At 34.1% G+C, this 20,879-nt stretch overlaps 2 protein-coding genes across 2 annotated transcripts; both read right to left on the bottom strand.

The window, feature by feature from the left end:
• Positions 1-242: 242 nt before the first annotated feature.
• Positions 243-2,504, bottom strand: LOC106717611 (actin cytoskeleton-regulatory complex protein PAN1). The gene is made up of 2 exons (XM_014511497.2): positions 1,641-2,504; positions 243-1,553 (listed from the first exon to the last, which is right to left on the bottom strand). Exons 1-2 carry the CDS (start codon positions 2,420-2,422, stop codon positions 314-316), a joined length of 2,022 nt encoding a protein of 673 aa, XP_014366983.2. The 5' UTR covers positions 2,423-2,504; the 3' UTR covers positions 243-313.
• A 1,070-nt stretch (positions 2,505-3,574) lies between these two features.
• On the bottom strand, positions 3,575-20,176 carry LOC106717587. The gene is made up of 11 exons (XM_045681579.1): positions 19,933-20,176; positions 14,698-14,952; positions 13,933-14,087; positions 12,408-12,607; positions 11,733-12,267; positions 11,341-11,499; positions 8,437-8,633; positions 7,843-8,006; positions 6,817-7,020; positions 4,918-5,085; positions 3,575-4,091 (listed from the first exon to the last, which is right to left on the bottom strand). Exons 2-11 carry the CDS (start codon positions 14,792-14,794, stop codon positions 3,652-3,654), a joined length of 2,319 nt encoding a protein of 772 aa, XP_045537535.1. The 5' UTR covers positions 14,795-14,952; positions 19,933-20,176; the 3' UTR covers positions 3,575-3,651.
• Between the last annotated feature and the right edge of the window lie 703 nt (positions 20,177-20,879).

Genomic DNA, 20,879 nt, shown 5'->3' with positions numbered 1-20,879 from the left:
TTCCAATATGCAGACTAAGTTTACTTCTTTAGATTATTTCCCATAGATCACACAGGTTGATGAAAAACGACAAAAGTAAAACAATAAATAAAATTACAGTTTAAAGTAAAAAACATTTTATTTCAACTTATACGAGTACATACTTAAATTCAGATTCTATTATAAACTCGTTGTGAGTATGAACCATACTCAAATTACAATATTTCACTAATACATACTGTTTGAAATTAAATATGTCCAGATCACAACGACTTAGTCTAATAATCTCACATTAAAATATATTTACAATAATTTAAGTAACTGCAACATCCAGTTATTCATTTTTGTCTTTGCCATTCATGTAAATTTTAGCTGCAGCAGCGATAGCGTGCGTTACTTTTCCAGTCACCTCATGTAAGTTTTCATTCGAAAGGTCCCAAGATTCTATGGACCGTTTAGAGAAGAAACCCGCCGTTGTATCGTTAGGTCTCCAGCTGTTGGGGTACACAATTTTGTGTCGCAACACCGCCTTCACAATAAGGGCGCCCACGTAAACAATAAAGTACACGCTAAAATAAAGCGGCAAGTAATACAATTTCTTGCCCAAATAGTAGTAACTGTACCTGTTGACACGAGGCATTTCGGTGGTAGTTGTCGGAGGGTGATGATGATGGTGATAATGAAAATCGTCGGGCTGATCATCATAAAACCCGTGGAAATCAGGTTTGGTATCATGGTCCGGAATGTCAGAATCCGGGGGCATGAAAGGTTTATTGTAGTTGTATCCTTCGAACGGTTTCATCGGCATAGGCGGCATAGGAGGCACGTCAGGCATTGGAGGAGCAGTGGGCGCGAACGATTGCGAGGGCCCTGACGGTGGTTTATAACGATATCCCAAGTCCATGGGAAGATCATCCCCATGATCGTTATGTAAATCTGAATCGCCACTGTCACTGGGAGAACTGGGCGCAGAATAAATCGAATCCGAGTCACCGTGATCTGGGCCGGGCGGGGAGTCGAATGTATCCGAATCGCCCGTGTCCACAGGAGGAGCCGGCGGTGAGTAACTTGATATCGGTTTAGGGGCGGGAGCTGGCGCTGGCTGAGGCGGCAGTTGAGGTGCGCTGTTGTAGCTCAGAGGGGCGTATGGGGGAAAAGATTCATAGTTTGTCGGAGGAGGGAAATCATTATCCGTTATCTTCGGCGCCTGAGGTGGAGGAGGTGGCACAAGATTTGCTGTAGCTTTTGCGGGGGCCGAATTAGACTCTTTGGAATTACCACCATAACTAGGTTGTGGCAAATAAGGCTGAGCCGGATTATAACGATCGATCGGTTTCTGTTGTGGCATATTATCCTGCACTTCACCTCGAACGGGATTTTTCAAATCATAGAAATGATCTAAATTAGTAAATAAATTATTGTTCTTCTTACTATTTGATAAGAGATTGTGCATAGGTTTCTTCATCGTTTTTATCTGAAAAGGTTTTAAATTAACGTAAGGGAAACGTAAATTCGATTCTGTACGTATTCCCCGAGATTCGTTTTCAGCTCCGTTTCCCGGATTAGCAGAAAACCTGCAAAGAAAAATGTTCACATTAGACATGCATACAAATATACATACATAAATTCTCCAAAACACTTAAGATGATTTCTATAGTTACCCGGGTACTGCGAAATCTGTGAATAATTCGTCGTCATCGTTGTCTTCATGATGACCTTCTGCCGCTACATGATCATCAACATTGCTTTGAGCTTCTGTTTCACTTTGACTATCCTCCTCCTTTGTTTCGATTGGTATTTCTTCCCAATTACCAGAATTTTGTGTTGATTTTTCACTATCGATTATATGCCAAATATTTTCAACGTTACTTGGCGTAGTTTGTGTGGTAGTTGTGGTTGGAAGTGTAGTTGTAGTAGTTAAAGGCGAAGTCGTTGAACTATAAACTGTAGGTGCAATATTATAAAACTTGTTATACATTTCAAAATATTTACTCTCTTCATTATCTTTGTCTGGATTTTCTGTGGGTAATGGTAGACCATAGTTAGCTTTTTGCGCCACCGGTTGAAATTCTTCATCGGGAACGTAAATAGGTTGGAAAGTTGTTGAAGTTTTAGCTTCGACCCTCTCTTTTTCTAAAAGTTTCCTAATACTTTTTTTCATGTTACCATTCGATTCAAATTCAGCAAATATAAGATCAGGTGTTTCCACTTTAGCCGTTGAAGTAGTCGGAGCTGCCGTTGTCGTGGTGCTTGTTTCCGAATCAATTCTTCGTATCCAGTTGTGATAGTAAAACGGCGCCGCTCTTCCTCCATTAGTTTGTGCAGTACGTGTCGCAGGCGTTACTACATATACCATTGGTCCGGGTAAATTTCCTGCCAAAACTTTACTATTACGTAACACACTGATAACCAGAAAAGACAAAATTATTGTTAATTCCTTCATTTTAAATGATCACACTGCATTGAAATATCGGAAGGGAAACGACTGTTCGGCTCAAAAGCTGAGTTGAGAATGGTTATCTGACAATATTCTTAACGTATTCACTATGTCCTAATAGAGGACTTATCGGGAGTAAAATAGCGATAATTTGTAGCGGTATTATATAGTATGTGGAACACCTGAAGCACGATTCGGATGGAACACGCATTGGCTGCAATTTACACTGGTTAGCGGGATAATCAATGTCACTCGCGGTTCAAGAAGAATAGAAAGTGTTACATATTTGTATAAAATATTTAGATCATTTCCAAATAAAAATAGGCTACCGTAACAGATTACAGGCGTGTATTTATATCTGTCGTCATGTGATTTTTGAATTCAAAATCTATGTATATAAATATCATTGCAACTGTAAGTTTTCATTAGAGAAAGAAAGAAAGAAAGAAAGAAACTCGTTTATTACCACACAAGTACAAGAGAAAAAAAATCGCACCACATATTTATGAAAATAATTTAGAGAAATGTGGTAAAAGGGGCCAACTCAGCGTATGCAGAGACGGCCTAAAGCAGTCCCTGCGCTGGTTTTCAGTTGGCTCCTTTACCACCTGAATAATCCACCTGAATAATTACATAACATGGAGGGATAACTCAGTCTTTTCTATTAGAGAGTCTTCGTAATATTAATTTTATAATAATTTCATAATTTTTTGAATTTTCCGAGAAAGCTTTAACGATAACTTTAATTTGAACGCATATTTAAACAACTTTGAACATATATTTTTGGGCCATAAACTCTAATTAAATAAAATAACGTAGAGAGACTTTAAATTCCTTTCGATTGCCAACGATAGGTGGTAGGCGTAAAGTAAGATTTGTTTGAAATTGAATACTTTGGTTTCACTCAACTTAAATTATTATAATTACTAGTAATATTTTGAATATCAAAACTTAATTTGTATGTCAAATTGAACTTTATAAAAGTAGAATAATGACAGTATTGGAGTAAACTGCCTTCTACGACAGCTTTACTATTTCTCTTTATCGTCGAACCTGGTCCATAATTATTTTTTGTTAATAAATCTTGCACCTCGAACCACAGAAATGAAACAAAAATTATAATATGTTAAATTTATTTTTTAAATTATAATACTCTATACATTTTCTTACAACAACAGTAAACATAATTTTGTAAATCTAGTTTGTAAGTTTTGAAATACTTAATATCACAAGAGCTACTTGGTAATTTTGCAGTCATCCTTTTGTATCACGTCATTGGAGGCTTCACTCTCAGCATACGCCGGATTGTCTACACCAGAGTCACTACCGCCGTCAATTTCTGTCACACCTTTAACTTGTTGGTTATTTTTTGGTCCACTCTCTATAATAGGACCCTTTAATTTATCATTCTCAATCCTACTAACGACATCTAGCGGTGCAATTGGCTTATCGTTTTCTTTCTTGGTCACTTCGCAGTCTTCAACATCTAAAGTTGGAGGTTTCTTCTTGCAGATGTCGTTGTCATCATTATAAGGACGTTTCCCGATGTAGAACTTGTTAAATAGGTAATAGACGCATCCTGTTAGTAACGTCGCGATTGCAAATATCTGGTATGTCGGCCTCGTACCGACGAATTTCATTAAATATCCACCTATCAAACTTCCAGATCCCTTGCCTGTAACAAATAGTTTGTATTATTATGACTGGTTGTAAGTTTCAATTAACTTATTTATCTGAAGTATTTCGTAGAAAGGTTCAAAAGTCAATAAGTTTTCAACTTAAACCATTTCGAATTTCCAACTATAAATTCTCAATTTATTATTCCAATACCAATATTATAAATGGAAATGTTTAGATGGATGTTTGTTTGAAGATATCTCTAGAATGGTTCAACGGATCTTGATAAAATTTGGCAAAGATGTAGAACATAGTCTTGAAGAACGCAGACTATTAATTAAGTTTTTTTAATAACGCGCGGACGTAGTCGCGGGCGACAGCTGTTTGTAAAATAAAGGGCAATCTAACTTCTATTCAATTAATGACGAAACTCGCGTGATAACATTCATCGGGAATGAATTTTTATTCTTAGCAATGTAACTTAGAGCTAAAGATCACTTTTACCTGTTCAATAGATAACGTTACGTGAACTCTTAGACTTAGACAATGGCATACTAAAAGTGAAAGTTAGAGAATATTTTATTTGCTATAGCGAATAGGCCAATTATTCTCATATGTCGACAATATTCCCATAAAATAAAAAATTGCGATTGTTTTTCTTGGTTTTACAATTTCGGAAGTATTACAGCTACCGTAAAAATACCTTAATTATGAAATCATTTGTTTTGTTATAGAACATATCAAGCCATATACTCTAAAGGCGAATTGTGAAGTAAGCAGATCTTACCTAATTTGAGTTATCAAATACTATTATTCAGGAATGGCATTATTAATTTTATCTTATTATCAACATAGATAAGTCAAAGAAACATAGAGTTACATACCAACTCCATAGTAAAGACCGCCGAGCAGCCCTTGCACGGAGGTGTCAGTGGTAACAGAGGAGAGACGCGCCGCGTATGTCACGGCCGCGGTGAACGACAGTGATGACGTCACCGACTCCAGCGCTTCGAAGATCAGGCACAGCCAAGGATTGTAGATCAACGAATATCCTGGAATAATTAGGTAACCATAATACATGTACTCGTCTATTGGCGTCACGGTTGCATACTATGAATATGTAAATCCTTTCTACCTTGAAATGACACTACTAAGATTAAAAAGGTAAATACTAATGAGCAAAAATTTAAATACTATTTCTTAATCTCATTACAAATCTCTAGCCAAATCAGAACAGAACGCTCGAGGCAAACATGTATATGTCGACCAGATTTGTACCAATGTAAGTCAAGATAAAAACGTTCTAGAAAAATCGAATGAAACGCACTAATGAAAGGTCTCGAGCAGCAGTGTAACATTTATATTACAATATTAGTATTATAAGATTCAAACTTAATGGAAGCCCGTCATTAGCTGCGATAACAAGACAAGACAACAAGAATAGTTAAGTGCAAAAAACGTCCAATCCTTTTACGCCCCCCCCCCCTCCAATACTAAAAATAGTTTCTTTGCATTTTCTCATACGACATTTCGAAATAACACCAAGATTTAATAGCACTGTACTGTACGCAATGTTCTAAAAGACTGAAATTAAAAATACTTAATCAAGAGCGTGATTATAGTTGAACAAAGACTTAATAGGAATATATATTTTTTTATTTTTTTGTTTTTCTGTCCGTAAGCAACTAAATTAATAAACAAACGAGTACTAAACCACAAGAAACAAATTGTAATTAAATGAAATTATTGATAAGTAATAATTACGTCATATGTTTGTTAAAAAAAACATGTCACAATAAATGTCAACGATCCTTATACCGCTTTTCTTTGTTACCGGTAGTGACAAACAATCTAACAAACACTACAAAATTTTAAATTTAAGTAAGTGTAAATCTATATATATAAAAGAAAGTCGTGTTAGTTACACCATTTATAACTTAAGAACGGCTGAATCGATTTGACTGAAAATTGGTGGACAGGTAGCTTAGAACCAGGAAACGGACATAGGATAATTTTTACCCCGTTTTCTATTTTTTATTCCGCGCGGACGGAGTCGCGGGTAAAAGCTAGTAATAATAAATAAATGTTTAAATTTCGATTAAATGAGCCATAGAAAGTTATCTACTTGCTAGTGAGTTAAGAAAATCTCAAATTAAATATTATTATCGTAATATGGCTTGAACTTTATTATTAGTTTTACTTACTCCAGATCTCTACTGCACTTTCACTTGTTTTAATACACATTGTCATCCCTTACAATCTCTTTGAAAATATAGAGACAACAATATGTGTCTCTACATGTTTAACTGCAATCGAAATCTACAATTGTTCCTAAATATAAAAATAATTTACTTATAAATTTAAATGTAACTTCCTTATATTCGTTGTGGCATTTGCATTTCCTTGTTTTAAGTACGTCGCGTCGTCTTAAATTAAACAAAACCGATACTTGTGTACATACGCAAATTGCAAATGAAGGCTTATTGTAAGTTTACAATAAGTTTCTTCAAAATTATTAATAGAAGACGTATTAATTTTATCTGTTATTTCCAATTCTATCTAATACAATAACGTCCAATATGTCAAACATTCTCAATTTTTTTACTTATATAAGACAGTTTTAACAGAAACATTTTCAAGCCAGACGATATATTGGGAATTACATATCCCGCCAAATTTGTATTGTAAAAAAAAGAAAATCGGTTACCGCGAATATTTATATTACCGATAAATTGTGAACTTGGTCAGTTGTTAATCAGGCTAATTGTTCTACAATTACTTACCAAGTAATCTAATAGCATAGAAGACAAATCCAATGAACAGTACATTGGCATGACCCAGTTTGTTGATGATGGGTCCTGATAGAACGAGCAAAGGAAGGCCAGCGATGCCTCCGACTGTAATCGTGATGCCCATCAGCGATCTGGACGCCCCCAGGTCTTGCAGTAGCCAGAACAGGAAACTCTCGATGTAACCCCATGCGGTACCTTTAACCAGTAAAATACATTATTTCATAATCGGTACATGCAAAAGTTAAATAATTTTGGTACGTAATTAAAAATTATTTCGACTTTTATTCATTAGAACAATTTTAAATTTCTTGTAAAAGTAAAAAATATCTTACGAATCTCATAGATTGTATATTTTTTATTTAAAAATGTAAACATATAGATGTAACATAACATATTCAGGATAAGTTATATGTTGATGAAAAAAGTTATGGAATCGTTTTTCATTGCACTTTTTATTTATTTTATAAGTGGATATAGTTTAGTTCCGAATAACCGATGAACTATTAATAATCTAAAGATATTTGTTTTTGCAATGAGAGAAAACAAATAATTATTAACAGAATCAAATAAATCGACTTTCAAAACAAACAGCCTTTTGATTCATATTTATAAGATGCGCAAAGATATCTTTTAAAGCTTTCAAATAAAACTACTAAAATTTATGGTATGAACAAAACAAGGAACGCTATTATACTTCGCAAAAGAATGCAAATATTCTATATAAAATTTCAAGATTTCACTGAATTTTTATTTTAAAGAAGAAATTAATTTAGCGCGCCGATCTATACTTAATTTGTATGGACGACCGTAGACATCCGTTAGTTTGTAGGTCAATCGACATATCGCATATAGCATTGAATTCTAAGACTTAGGGAGCTGTTAAAGAATTCTTCGAGATTGTTTCGAAAAAAAATTGCATGTTAATAATTCCAATAGTATTCCTAAAAGCTTTAAAATATCCGCCACACCACCTTAATTTTTCCCTACAGTCCTTGATATGTATATAAAAAATCTTACCCATTATAAAGCATGCAATAAACAATGCAACGATTTCAATATTCCGGAAAACAGATATGACATCTTCTAGAAGATTCTGAGCTGGTTGTTTGAATTCTAAATCTATGCTCAACATCAGCGCACCAGACAGGACTTTCAAAACCGCATACAAGTAGAACGCTGGTCTGTAAGCAATAATTTCCTATTTAACAAAGAACATGATATACCATATTGAATTTCTGAAAACGGATCAAATGACGGTATTAACCACAGCTTATTGTATATTAACTCTTCAAATGAGATACCTTCAATAATAGAAGTATATTAAAATAATAAACTTGATTAGGAACTTCAACAAAACTACTAGAATTAGACCTATGCTATAAAAATAGAATTAGGTATCCTTGCATCTGATCTTTCCGGATCGACAATCAATTTAAATCATGATTATTCCGAAACTTAATCTTTAAAGTATATTGTGTTTTTAAATAATTTTGGTGCTGATTCATCATGGCGATGTAACGTTAGCAACTTCATGACTAATGCGTATTTAGCGTTCAACATTAAGAAGTTAATTAACAGTTGGACAAGCCTTACAGGTTCTTCTTGTCTTACCTGAAGTCCGTGTATCCTTTACCCCTGCTCGCGTAGTCAATGAGCAGCCCGGAGAGAGGAGATGAGATCATGCCTCCGATGCTGCCGTACACCCTCTGCAGGCCGTAGTCCGCCCGCTGGTCTCTGATTATAGCAATTACAGCGCCTTCGAACATCGCGAATGCTGTACCACCGATAATTCCAATGAATACTCTGACCTATAATGAAATAAAAGAATTATAGTTATGCAACTTTAAATATTTTAATTTGATAATCCTTACTAATCCTTACTAATATTATAAATGCGAAAGTAACTCTGTCTGTCTGTCTGTCTGTCTGTCTGTCTGTCTGTCTCGCTTTCACGCAAAAACTACTGAACCGATTTAAATGAAATTTTGTACACAGATAGTCTAGAGCCTGAGGATGGACATAGGCTACATTTTAACGCGAAAAAGGGGTTGTAAGGGGTTGAAAGTGGGGGTGAAAGTTTGTATGGAATTATCGTCATTTTTGCCGTTAGAAGCTTGAAACTTATTTTTAAGGTTGCTAATTTGATATCAATAAATATGAAATTACATTTTCGTAAAATTTTTACCCCCAAGGGTGCTAAATAACAATAGGGGATGAAATTTTGTTTAGCAATATGTGAGGTTTTGGTGAATGTTTTGTTTAATAAGTTTTGCTGTGACCCTTACCAATATTTAGTCTAGAGCCTGAGGAAGCACAAAGGCTACTTTTTAACGCAGGAAAAGCGTTGTAAGGGGTTGAAAGTGGGGGTGGAAAATTTAATGTAAGTGTCGTCATTTTTACAGTTAGAAGTTTAGGCTGCTGATTTGATATAAATAAATTGACATTTGAAGTTTGTAAGAGTTTTACCCTCAAGGCTGCAATATTACAAAAGGGAATAGGGGATGAAAGTTTGCATGGGAATATACGATTTTATGTGAATATTTTGTAAGTTTATATGTTTTGTTGTAATTTTTAATAATTTTAAGTAAAATACCACAACAACAAAATTCATGCCAGTAACCCAGAAGGGTAGGCAGAGAACCAGGACCAGACATTTGGCGCGGTCCTGGCACACCTGTCTCTATGTTAAGTAAAATAATTAGTCTAAAAAAAATTCTATCCGTAGACAGAATTTCACGCGGACGAAGTCGCGGGCACAGCTAGTGGTATATAAAAATATGATAAACAGAAGACATTCCGCTAAAGGTAAAATAAACACATTCATACTTTATACTTAACGAACAAATCCCCATGTTTTTTTTAAGTCATAGATTAACCCACGTTTAACTCTTCAACACTAACACCAGGTAATCTCATCATCGGAGCAGCTAAGGGGATCGGAGCCAACCATAAGTTAAGAGTAACTAGGTATTGCCATTGGTAAACGGTAGTTTAAGTATTTTGAATCTAAGTTTAAGGTAAATATGATGATTGTATGCAAACTTTGATCGACTTTGTTAGGTCTGATATTTAAATGCATTTTGTTTCTTATTTTATTATTTGAATAGATTAAGATTTTTAGCCGTATTTGTATGCATTTAAGGCTGAATTACGCTCTAGTCACATTCGCGACATCTGGGACAAGGCTAAGACGTTTGTCTCACGTTACGACATACATACGTGAGGTTACGAGCTTCTAAGCTGCAATTAGATAAATATTACAACTAGTGAAAGTTCACGGCAATAAGATACTACAGGCAGATATAATATTATATAAAAATCTATTCCTTAGTTTAAAGCCAAGCTTCAAAAACTAAACTAGGATCGAGATTCCCTGAAGTAACCTATTTGACAGTTGACAGTGACCAGATCACTTTGTTAGCGTATCCATAATAAGACCAAAAATAAGAATAAACAACTAAGTAACAAACAGGTTAGCATAATACATTCTATTTATAATTAATATCATTCATAAATTCACAGGCGGTTATAATTAAAATTAACGTTTGAAAAATCATAACATATATTATATATATATACATGTATGAATATTATTATTTATAGGTCCTTTTATGTATTGCAATTATAACTAGTTTTTCGGATCCTCTTATGATTTTATAATAAATAGACGATAGGAATTACTATTGTCAAATAACTTGTAATTTTTTTTTTGATTGATTTTATCTACGTCCTGTTAATTTTATAGTTTTATTATTAAATGTAAAGATATAGTGCTAGAGACATGAGTGAGTGCCAAGTCTCAGACGAAGATGTCGAGACCAGAGCGAAACGGAAGAAACTCATTAGAAAATCCGACCCTGCCACCATGTGGGATACAAGCTAGACAGAGAGTGAGTCTATAAAATCTACAATTGTAAAATAACTTGTAATTTTTTACGCCAAATTAATAAAACTATCAGGGAAAGGTTCATGGTTAAATATAAATTCATGTTTCGTGTCAATAAAGATGTGTGCAAGAGACTCGCAGCTCGGCGTGATGACTGACATGTGGTGAAGGGGTTCACCGCCGTAACAACCATTACCCAGTTAGCATTTATTACACAACAATCTTTCCATTAACAGCTACGCTCAATCTTCAACGCGTATCTTACTGTGGGTTTCCATTGCAACACTTGTACAAAACATGCTGTCATCCCTTTCATTCTGGTAAAAAAAAACTCATTGTTAAGGCTTCCCCTCAATACAACAATGGTATTTTGACTCCTGTACACTTCTTAAGAACACTCGTATTATATTTTAATAGCTATGTATGTTTTAAATTGCTTAGATTCAAAGTAATAAAGATTTATTTGTGTGTATGGGAGTTTTTATATCTAGCCAAAGCAAAAAATCTTAATGTTCAAATTCATATCAATTAATATCGTTTTAGATCTTCATGTTTTGATTACACTGTCTCGTCAGTTACTTTTAGACGTAAGCACCGAGGTCATTATTCGGGAAACAATAGATACTTACAGCCATGTACGCCCAGAACGTGAATGTGGGATCGAGCTCTATCTGTTGTTGGAAGTTCTCGCACAAGTTCTTCCGAGGCGTGAGAGCGGCGCACGCGGACGAACATCTAGTCAATAGTCTGGAGCCTGTCTTCACTCTAACATTATCCACGTCTTCATCCTGCAAATGGACAAAGAATTACTACACGTGTCACAATTGAACCACTTCTAAATTAAAAAAATCGTACCAATTTTGTTTTTACTAAACTTACATTTACTTTTCTTTTACTCTCTTTTATAATGAAAAAGGGCAATATTGAATTGATGCTTCTGTTTAGAGTAGATGCTAGTTAGATCTAATCAGGGGTTTGATTAAGATAAATGAAAAGAATGAAAGAAATTTAAAAAAATTACCCCAATAAAATTATCCTCGCAAGTCATACTGTCAACTCCTTCGTAATCTGCGTCATACTTCGTTCCGTTGCCAATTGATATTGCGTTAACCCAATAATCCTTCACTTCGGTGGAGGATTTCTGAACGTCATGTGATATCCGCATACGATATTCTGTATTAGAATTTTGTTCGTTATCAACTTCCAGATCGTTTAGAAAATTTCTCCTTCCAAATAGACAGGTCGCGTTGTTTTCGTTTTGCGTACATTGCATCTGGTAGAGCGTCGGAGCTGGGAAAAATAACTCATTGTCTGATAATCTTGAGACTGTAGAATTGAAGAAAGGATCGTCAGTCATGATTCTTGAAGTGCTTTGATCTTTCATGAGGACTTTGCTTCTGGTCGGTAGAGGAGATACCGTATGACGGTATAGCAGGCGTTGATCATGGGAGTTCGATTGTAATCGTACGTCATAAGAATTCGTGTGGATCATAGCATCAATTTCTTTGGAAGAAACTTCGCCTGGTATCTCGCAAACAAACCCGCAAGACAAGACCCTGTGCACAAACATAAGGCTTACTATAATTTAATCCTTTCGATTTTAATATATACAACGAAGTTTGTCTCTTAAATCAATACTGTTTATCGTAAAGATGCCACCATAGTAAAATTATCGCCAAACTTCGTATAGACTCACGTCAAGTTGACATCAAAGGCGTATGGATGTAACGGCGTGCAGGGGTAGCCCGGCAGAGAACGCAGCTGCAGGGCGCCGGCGCTGCACGTGCTGAGCAACTGCGCGGCAGGCGGGTAGGTGACCGTGATGCGACCCACTGGCACCGCTAGCAGCAGCAGCGCCGATACCCCGCCCAGTGCAGACGACAGCGCCAACAGCAGCTACGGATTGTCTACATTTTATTTACGCTCTTTGATATAAGACGAAAGCTAATAACAATGACGACATGTCCATCTAAATAAGACTCGACGGATACTGGTAGAAGTTAATTTTCTGTGATTTTAATTAGCGTTAGTTAATTAATTTTTTCTAATTAGTTGCTGATTTTTCCGTCAGGACACGCATAAATATTTAACTAATTAGAATGACATTTCTCATATACATTCAAGTCATGATTCTTGAGACTTCTATTAAAATTTTGATATTTACATACAAATAATATACTACATGTAAAAACGTTCTAACCAATTGCAGATTTTATTCTCAAGTAAACGTACATTCGTGAAAAAGCCGTAATTACTGGCAGCAAATTGCAGACTAAAAGAAAAACAGGATGCAGCGTTTAAGAAGAATGATTAGCAGAACTACACAAAACCGACATTTTCCGACGTAAATTCGCATTGACGATAAATTTATTGTTCCATAACAGAGACATCAGAGGAAGTCACACACCGGAAAATATCGGAAAATGACAGAATTAATTCATGACATCGTTTATCACAATGAGCTATGGCGGCCGCAGTTATGTGTAATTGTGCAAACGATTTTTTTTTTTGTTAACAATGATTGCGTTAAACAATTCATGCGAGAGAATATAAACATGGATATTCTTGTTGATTCGGAATTAAATTTAAGTAACAATGGGATTGAGCCACGTCGCGGCTACATAGAGTAATAAAGATGAGAGACGTGCCGTGCCGGATCCGCGCGGCGTAGGAGCGCCCGCTTCGCTACAATGCCGCCACTACAATACAAGGTAAAGGTTATTGTATCCAGAATTGAATGTAATTTGCGACATACTCATTGTGAATTAACTCAATTAAATTTAACCAGAACGTTAGGCGGACGTAAATAACTGAAACTCATTCGTTCAACTCATTGCAATCTCTATTCAATTACCAATTTTATGTTGGAAACAAAATTACGCAAAAAACAAATGGTTTATCCTAAGCTAGTACGCGCCTATTTGTTTTTACTTGCGTTTCTTGTGTCATCATTTACGCCATATGAAAACCGGAAAATTTGCGGTTTACTTTTTTACCCTACTATTATCTGTATAAGTTGGTAATGCTCGTGCTGAGTTTTTGCTCGTAGTACGAAGTCAAAAAAAGTTTGAAATACTTATTATGGAATCGTAAATCTTTTAAGTTTTTTTGTAATTAATTTATTAGTTTTCTTTATTCATTAAAGTTAAGTAATGTTGTAGAAGCCCCAACTAGATGAACACGACCAGGCAACAGAAAAGAAGAAACATTATTATACTGACCCTGAAGTTGCCGATCTTGTCAGCGAGCATGCCGGCGAGCGGCGGCATGATAATAGAGATGACGGGCGTCACCGCCGACATGATGGCCGTCTCTTCCACGTTGATGCCCAGCTCACGCATATGGATCGTCAAGTACGGGTACAGGACAAACAGGGCTGCAAAACAACTTTTTTTTTAGAAGACGAAGGCAAACGGGTATCGGATTTCCTAATGTTAGATTAGACGCTCATGACCATTACACACTATTGCATTTTCTGTTTTTTTTTATTACTTTAGTGTTTCAATAGTGAAACTTCATACTTAATAATTAATAATACTAGGTACTCGCCCATCAATTGGATAAAAATATGTAATATGCAAAAATAAAATCTGGTTTTATTCGTTTTGGAAATTAACTACTAACTATATAGCTAAAATCAAATTGAGCAATTTTAAAATTGAAGTCATGCATTTTAAAGGACAAATTTTTAGAGATTAACGGACAAAATTTAAATGTGCTACGAATCCTTGCTAAATAAAATAATTCGCAAGGATTTGTAGCAAAATGCTCATCCACTTTTCTAAAACTATAAATCCAACGCTATAAACCATAATAATACATCGCCTATCAACGTTCCATAAGCCTATGTTATGAAATATTCAATACAAGCGCTCGGAACTCGAACACATAAACTATACGGCAATTTATTTGTTGCGAAATCATTATTGTGCCTTCGAGATTCAATTACACAATTCTTATTGCATTAAATGAGACATATAACTTACTCGATGCATGTACGAAGAATAGAATCTTCAGTGGTATCAACTTCTTTAGTTTTAAATCGTCCGTAATCCGTTTGAAAAATGCCCGAATGAACTGCATCTTTATTCCGGTGAAGGTCTACTTGTTTTAATTCCTTGCTGTTTTGGCGGAGGTGAACGACCTATGTAGGAAAGTTTTTCGTTCTCCAGCCACCGGCTTTAAGATTCCGTCTTCGGTGTTCTTGATACATGGAAAATGTGTATATTATAATATTGTACCTGAAACAAATAATGTTTATATCATTAAAACGTTCGACATAAACAGACCGCACTTTGCAGTCACTAAACATGCTGCGGCCACACCGATTAAAGAACGTTTATTTCGGCATGCAAAGGGTAGATTACATATATTATGACTGTGTTCATATTTTTATGTAGTATTGCTTCAACCATATTTAGGCATTCATACTGGTTGATTACGTGAACACTTTGCTTGTCTTCTGTAAGTTATCTCTTCGATTTCGCAAAATAAAATTTTTTCGCAAAATAAAAGTTTCAAACTTCAGCCTATTATGTATATATTATTCTATGATGGCCATAGACCTATTTAAGCAAATATATCAGTCGCTAATGTCATCTAAATCCTGCAGGCAGACGCTGGCCAAGGTGGCATATTATTAACTCCGCGTAAATATCACGATGCGGTATGAATTCGCGGAACTGAAGTAGTGTTTATTTTTCACCTTCCTTATTTTTACATTATACTGTTAGTATATGCTTATTCTAAAAGTTTATTTGGTGATGGTAATACCCCAAAAGCACGAAGTTACTACGTGATGAAAAATTTATGTAATCACTGAAATCGTCTTTTTTTTACAGTTGACAAAGAAGTGTATAAAATGCTAGACAAATATTGAACAATCAAAAACTAATCAATACGACGTTTAACTAACCTTATTTTACTCAACGTATCTATTACTTTGCGTTCGCATCTCCGCTTACTGTTATTCAATGACTAATCAAATAAGCATATACTTCGACTCTCCCAATTTATAAGCTAACTTTCACGTTGATAGATAAACTTAGAACTGCCACACATAGTTGTAATCAACATCATGCCATTTACCAACATATTAGTGTGTATATTTTAATAAAGATTTTGAGAAGTACTGTCATCGACGATCTATAAACAGTCGTAAAACAATGGTAAGGTACAATGGCCGATCGCTTCGTGGCAAAATATAAGCAAACGTTGTACATGACCTAACAGAGTCAATACTCGATGTGAACGGTGCCCTCACTACTTCGAAGCAACTATACTGTTTGATTTAAATACACTACAGACCGACCAAATGGAATAGTACCCGAGTAACGGTACAACACAATCGAAACCAACGCAAAATACATTCACGGGTCAGCGAGATTTGACGCCATGATAAATTGCGTAGCCTAAAAAACTTAATTGAATGAGTTATTATATTCATTCTGGTAAATTTTTCTCTTTTTTTAACGGTCTATGAAATCATCGGTTACATATCTCTTGCAAAATCTGTTGTCAACGTTCCTTAAAACTTAGCATCGATGTAGTGGAAGCATTGCTTTGGTATGCAAGTATAACGTTTTAGTGTTCGAGCAACCTTATCACATAGAGTTTATAGCTAACATAAATATCGTATATTCACGCAGGAAACATTTTGGACTTTTTCTCTTATTAAATGTTTAACTATTAATTCAACAACATTTAACAATTTGCCCTATTATAATATATATTTAAACCTATAATTTTTTTTTACGTTTTCTGTCCGCATTCTACATTTCTTTGTTTTGAAGTTGATAAGGACAGGTGTGACACTAATGTGTGTTTGTAAAAGACATCGACATTTAGGTTAAGAAAATATTATTTCATTAAAATTTTAATTATGGTTACTATTTGTCTAAACAACAGTAGATATATCAATTCAATTCATTTCTTTGTTATATTCATGATAAGAATTTTATAAAACTCAAAGTATTGGCCCCAAACAATCCATTTGTTTGAACTTTTTTTTATTAACTTGATGAAAATTATATAATTGTTGATTCGAAACTAAGTAAAAATAGTAAGGGGCTGGGTCGACCGGTGAACTATCACAGCCACACAGAAGACAGTGGAAGCAAATCCGCGTTTCGACTGTAGAGTGTGGTGCCGGAGGCTTAACTTTAGTCCTCTTTCCCTTCACACCCTTTTCTTATTAGGAAAGTATGGGAAGAGGAAGTGGATTTGGCGAAAGAGGGGACGCATAGGAAGGGGAAAAATCCTATTTCTGTGCGTCCCCTTCTCCGTTATGTCCGTCTATGGGCAACCGTCACCTAGCTATTTCGGCGAATCCAGGTGACCGTTTGCTCGTTTCCCACCTTCGATATAAAAAAAATGCAGTTAATTGATTATAATGCTGTAGTTAATAATCATTTAAGTTCTGTCCTGTAAATTTTGCGTTACCGTTCACATAGGAACCATTAATTTATCAAAAAAAAAAGTCAAAGAGAAGCGTCAATTTTATTTGATTGCTAATATGCCAAATCGTACTTTATTGTGTATGCGCTTTATTAAAAGGATTTGTATTGCATTTTACTAAGAAAGATAATGATCACCTTAAACATGTTAAGCTATAAATCGTAGTCTGATCTTTAACAGATGATATTAACTGTGTTGCATATACTTAAATACCCTAAGTAGTCACGCAACAATTATCGCAATGAAATATAAACTTGTCTTGATTTAAAAATAAAATACAAGAAATACCAGGTACATACTAGATGTTTCTCTGGTTTCTTCTTCAGCAAATATTGTGTATGGGAAAACATTAAACAAAAACAACATGTAGGCACTTTCGTTTCTAATAACCAAACAACAAATTAACATGTAAAAAATCTACTTGAGAGCGAATTTAATATGTAAATTAAATATTACGTAATTTTGTAACAACATATAGATCCGTGAATATAAAACTATTATGCAATACTACGACGAAATTATTTTTAACATGTACATTGATTACAAGTAAACCAAGTTGCTCACAAAAGTCAACAATAGTTTCATAAAGGGCTCTGCAGACCTGTTTTATGAGTTCTAGATATTTAAGGTAATGAAAAACTTTACAAAAATAAACCATAAACAATTATCACATAACGATAAAATAATACTTCTAATTTAAGACGACAAAATAACATCCAAATTTTAAAAAAGTGTGAAAAATCCCATGCGTATAATAAGACATGTAAACAAATAATCTTTGTGTCAATACTAAGGCGAATTAACATGGCCGCTTCTTAATGATGAACTTTGACCATAAAATTTGAACTTGAAGACCCTCGGTATTACATTTTATACTTACACATATTCCTAAATTAAATATAACTTATTAATTATAATAAAAGAATTTGCAGTTTGTAAGAAGTTAGAGTAATGTTGCGAGTAAAAAAATATACTCCAAATAAATCCAAAAGCAGACATATTTTATTAGTAATTACAATGAAAAATTTCAGTTATTTGTTACGAAGAACAATCCGTTTTTTTGTATTCTAGCTAGCGATCTAATGAATAATTTATTAATTACATCTTCGAACGTATTATTTGAATTATGTTATTTATATTCTTCGAACATATTATTTAAATTATATTATTTTTATTATAATAGTTACCTACATTATTAAACACATTTACCTAAGAGATTGGTTTTGGTGCTAAATAGCGGTAAATTAAGACTAAACGTAAAGTAATTGCTTTTACCGGGGAAAAGTACTTAGTGAAAATAATATTGTAACTTAGAATTATGACAAATTACTAATAATTTGTCATAATTCTTCCTAAGAAGTAAGTCAGTAAAAAGATAAATAATAAATGAGACCGGATACAATTCATCGTATAAAAAACAGAGTTCTCGTACTTATATTTCGTATCGTACTGGACGCAAATTTGTAAAAGCCTTACAAGCCAATAAGTAATGTATGTGTTAATGGTTATCCTTGTCGAAAACTTTTAATAAGTTATTAACACAATATAGACGTCGATATATTGCTACGAAGATACAATTATCGCTTGACTTTATAAGTCACTTATTTTGATCATAATAAAAGATATACGGAATTTATTTTGTACTCATATTTCATACCATTTAACGCGATGCAATATTTTTTTTTAAATACTTAGGATTATTGTTTACCTACTCTATTGTATCTTCCAAAGTCCTGCTAAAAGTTTAAAATACAAGACTATTTCAAATAATCTATCGTAATTGGGCTGTCAAGATCATAAACATTTCTTGATATTTGCTAATTTCTGAGATTGGCATAGTTTGAATACGAAAAATTAAATTCTTGAACTTTTCCAATTCCCGAATCTGTCAAACTCAAAGAAATAACAAAAGTTTTCATCATGATGCTAATATTAATACTACACAAAATATTCATAAACATAGGATGTCCCAATAAGCTTCTCAAGCAGTGTATATAAATACAAGATATGTGTACATATGTGTACAAGAACTGGTACAAGACAATTGTGACTGGTAGCCCATTCTGAAAACGAGTTCGTTTGAGTGAACTAGGGTAAAATGGTATAACTGCAAATTTTGGACATTTTTTTGTATGTATTCATCGACATTTATTAGAATAAAAATCACATTAATATATCTAAAACGACAACAGATGTACGCATTCGGTCTAAATTAGTGCATCGTTAAATGAAGCCACGATAACACAACAATAGAAAAGGAAGTGTTTGATATCTGATTGTCTTTAACAAAGGAGTATACGTCACAGAGAAATGTTACTACTAATGTAAATGTTACTTAGGCACTAACGACAGATGACAGAATAATGCATCATTTCTATGAAAAATAAGAACATGTAAAAGCTCCTAATACATTTTAATTGTTTAGGTTGTAGTTATGCTTTGCATTAGCATTATCTGTAACCATCTCTGGCAATTTGATATGAAGATTTTCTCAGCCGGGTATAAAACCCAGAACTCAAAGAGTAAAAGCCGCGAATTGTACTCGCTAAGCAGCATGTGCTTTCATAGGAATTTTTTACTTTATTTATCGGTCTCGATTTGATTCCGTTCTAAATTAAATTCCAAATTATGAAAATGTACACTAGTAATAATTTTTATATTATTCTACGTGGTTATTTAAATTACATGTTTAATTAGTTTAGAAAAATACCAAATCTTTATTAATTAAAATGCCAAAATTGAAGCAATAAAATTTCCAAACTCACCGCAGTCGCAAATCGGAAGAAAAACCTTATCATAAAATGCTTAACTACACAACGTTTGAAAATGTTATCGTCTTGATACTATAAAACAAGCACTGTGTCACTGAGAAATAGTTTTTTAAATAAGCATTGTTTTTGCAAGGATTAAGAATGGAGACGGAAATTGCATGCGCGTGCGCCTCCTTGCGTTTTCACTGGCGTATGCGGACTTCGTACGTTTTGCGCGATTGTGAGGATCGACTGACGCTCGGCAACCCTACGTCCGCCGCGCACTCCCCACCCGAATATGCGAAACCAAACCAAACACTACTAACTCAATTATAAATCTTAACATTCCGCTTAAAAAAGCGAAAGCCGCAATCAAGAAGACATTATGAATTTATAATTCGACGGTCCTTCTTTTAATACTTCATCAATAACACGAAAAATAATAACATGTTAAAGTATAATAAGCTAAGCTAAGTCTATTAGTTTAGGAACCTCATTGCTACTTCATCGACAAAAGATGTATCAGGCGGTCCGTAAATTCCTTCCTTGTTTCCTGTATTTCCTCGCATACTCATAATAAACTTACTTTTATTTTATAAACAAAATCTAAAATCATAATAAATGAGATGTGGCGTTCAAAATATTACTATTCTGATTTCTATTTCGTTCTTAAAAATTGATAACATATTAAAGATAACTTTATCTTTTTTAAAAGTTTCTTGCATCGCAAAGTTAATTTTTTACTTGTACTTTAACAACACTTCAGAGATTTATTATGAAAAAAATTTTTGCAAACTAAAAGGAAGTTTATATTACGTTCCTCTCATTATTTATTAAACAAAACAAATGTTAGCTGTTCATATTTAAAGTTATTTGTAACAGAAAGTAGAGAATATAAACATCCTTTTTACCCTTGTGATGGATATATAAAATTCGGACACCTGGCAATACATAGATATATT

The sequence above is a fragment of the Papilio machaon genome, chromosome 2 (genome assembly GCF_912999745.1).
Source record: "Papilio machaon chromosome 2, ilPapMach1.1, whole genome shotgun sequence".
In the NCBI taxonomy this organism is placed as follows: Eukaryota; Metazoa; Arthropoda; class Insecta; order Lepidoptera; family Papilionidae; genus Papilio; species Papilio machaon.
Note: the sequence above shows the minus strand (reverse complement) of the source record. Positions and strands in the feature narration are given on the sequence as shown.

Bases quoted from the DNA above. Each gene is read 5' to 3' on its own strand.
- LOC106717611 (XM_014511497.2), bottom strand. From the start codon at position 2,422: ATGAAGGAATTAACAATAATTTTGTCTTTTCTGGTTATCAGTGTGTTA. The intron at 1,554-1,640 runs GTAACTATAGAA...TTTTCTTTGCAG, and splicing joins ACAGATTTCGCAGTACCCGG to GTTTTCTGCTAATCCGGGAA.
- LOC106717587 (XM_045681579.1), bottom strand. From the start codon at position 14,794: ATGCAGTTCATTCGGGCATTTTTCAAACGGATTACGGACGATTTAAAA. The intron at 8,007-8,436 runs GTAAGACAAGAA...TATTGCTTACAG, and splicing joins AAAGGATACACGGACTTCAG to ACCAGCGTTCTACTTGTATG. The intron at 5,086-6,816 runs GTAAGTAATTGT...TAATTATTCCAG, and splicing joins CTATGCTATTAGATTACTTG to GATATTCGTTGATCTACAAT.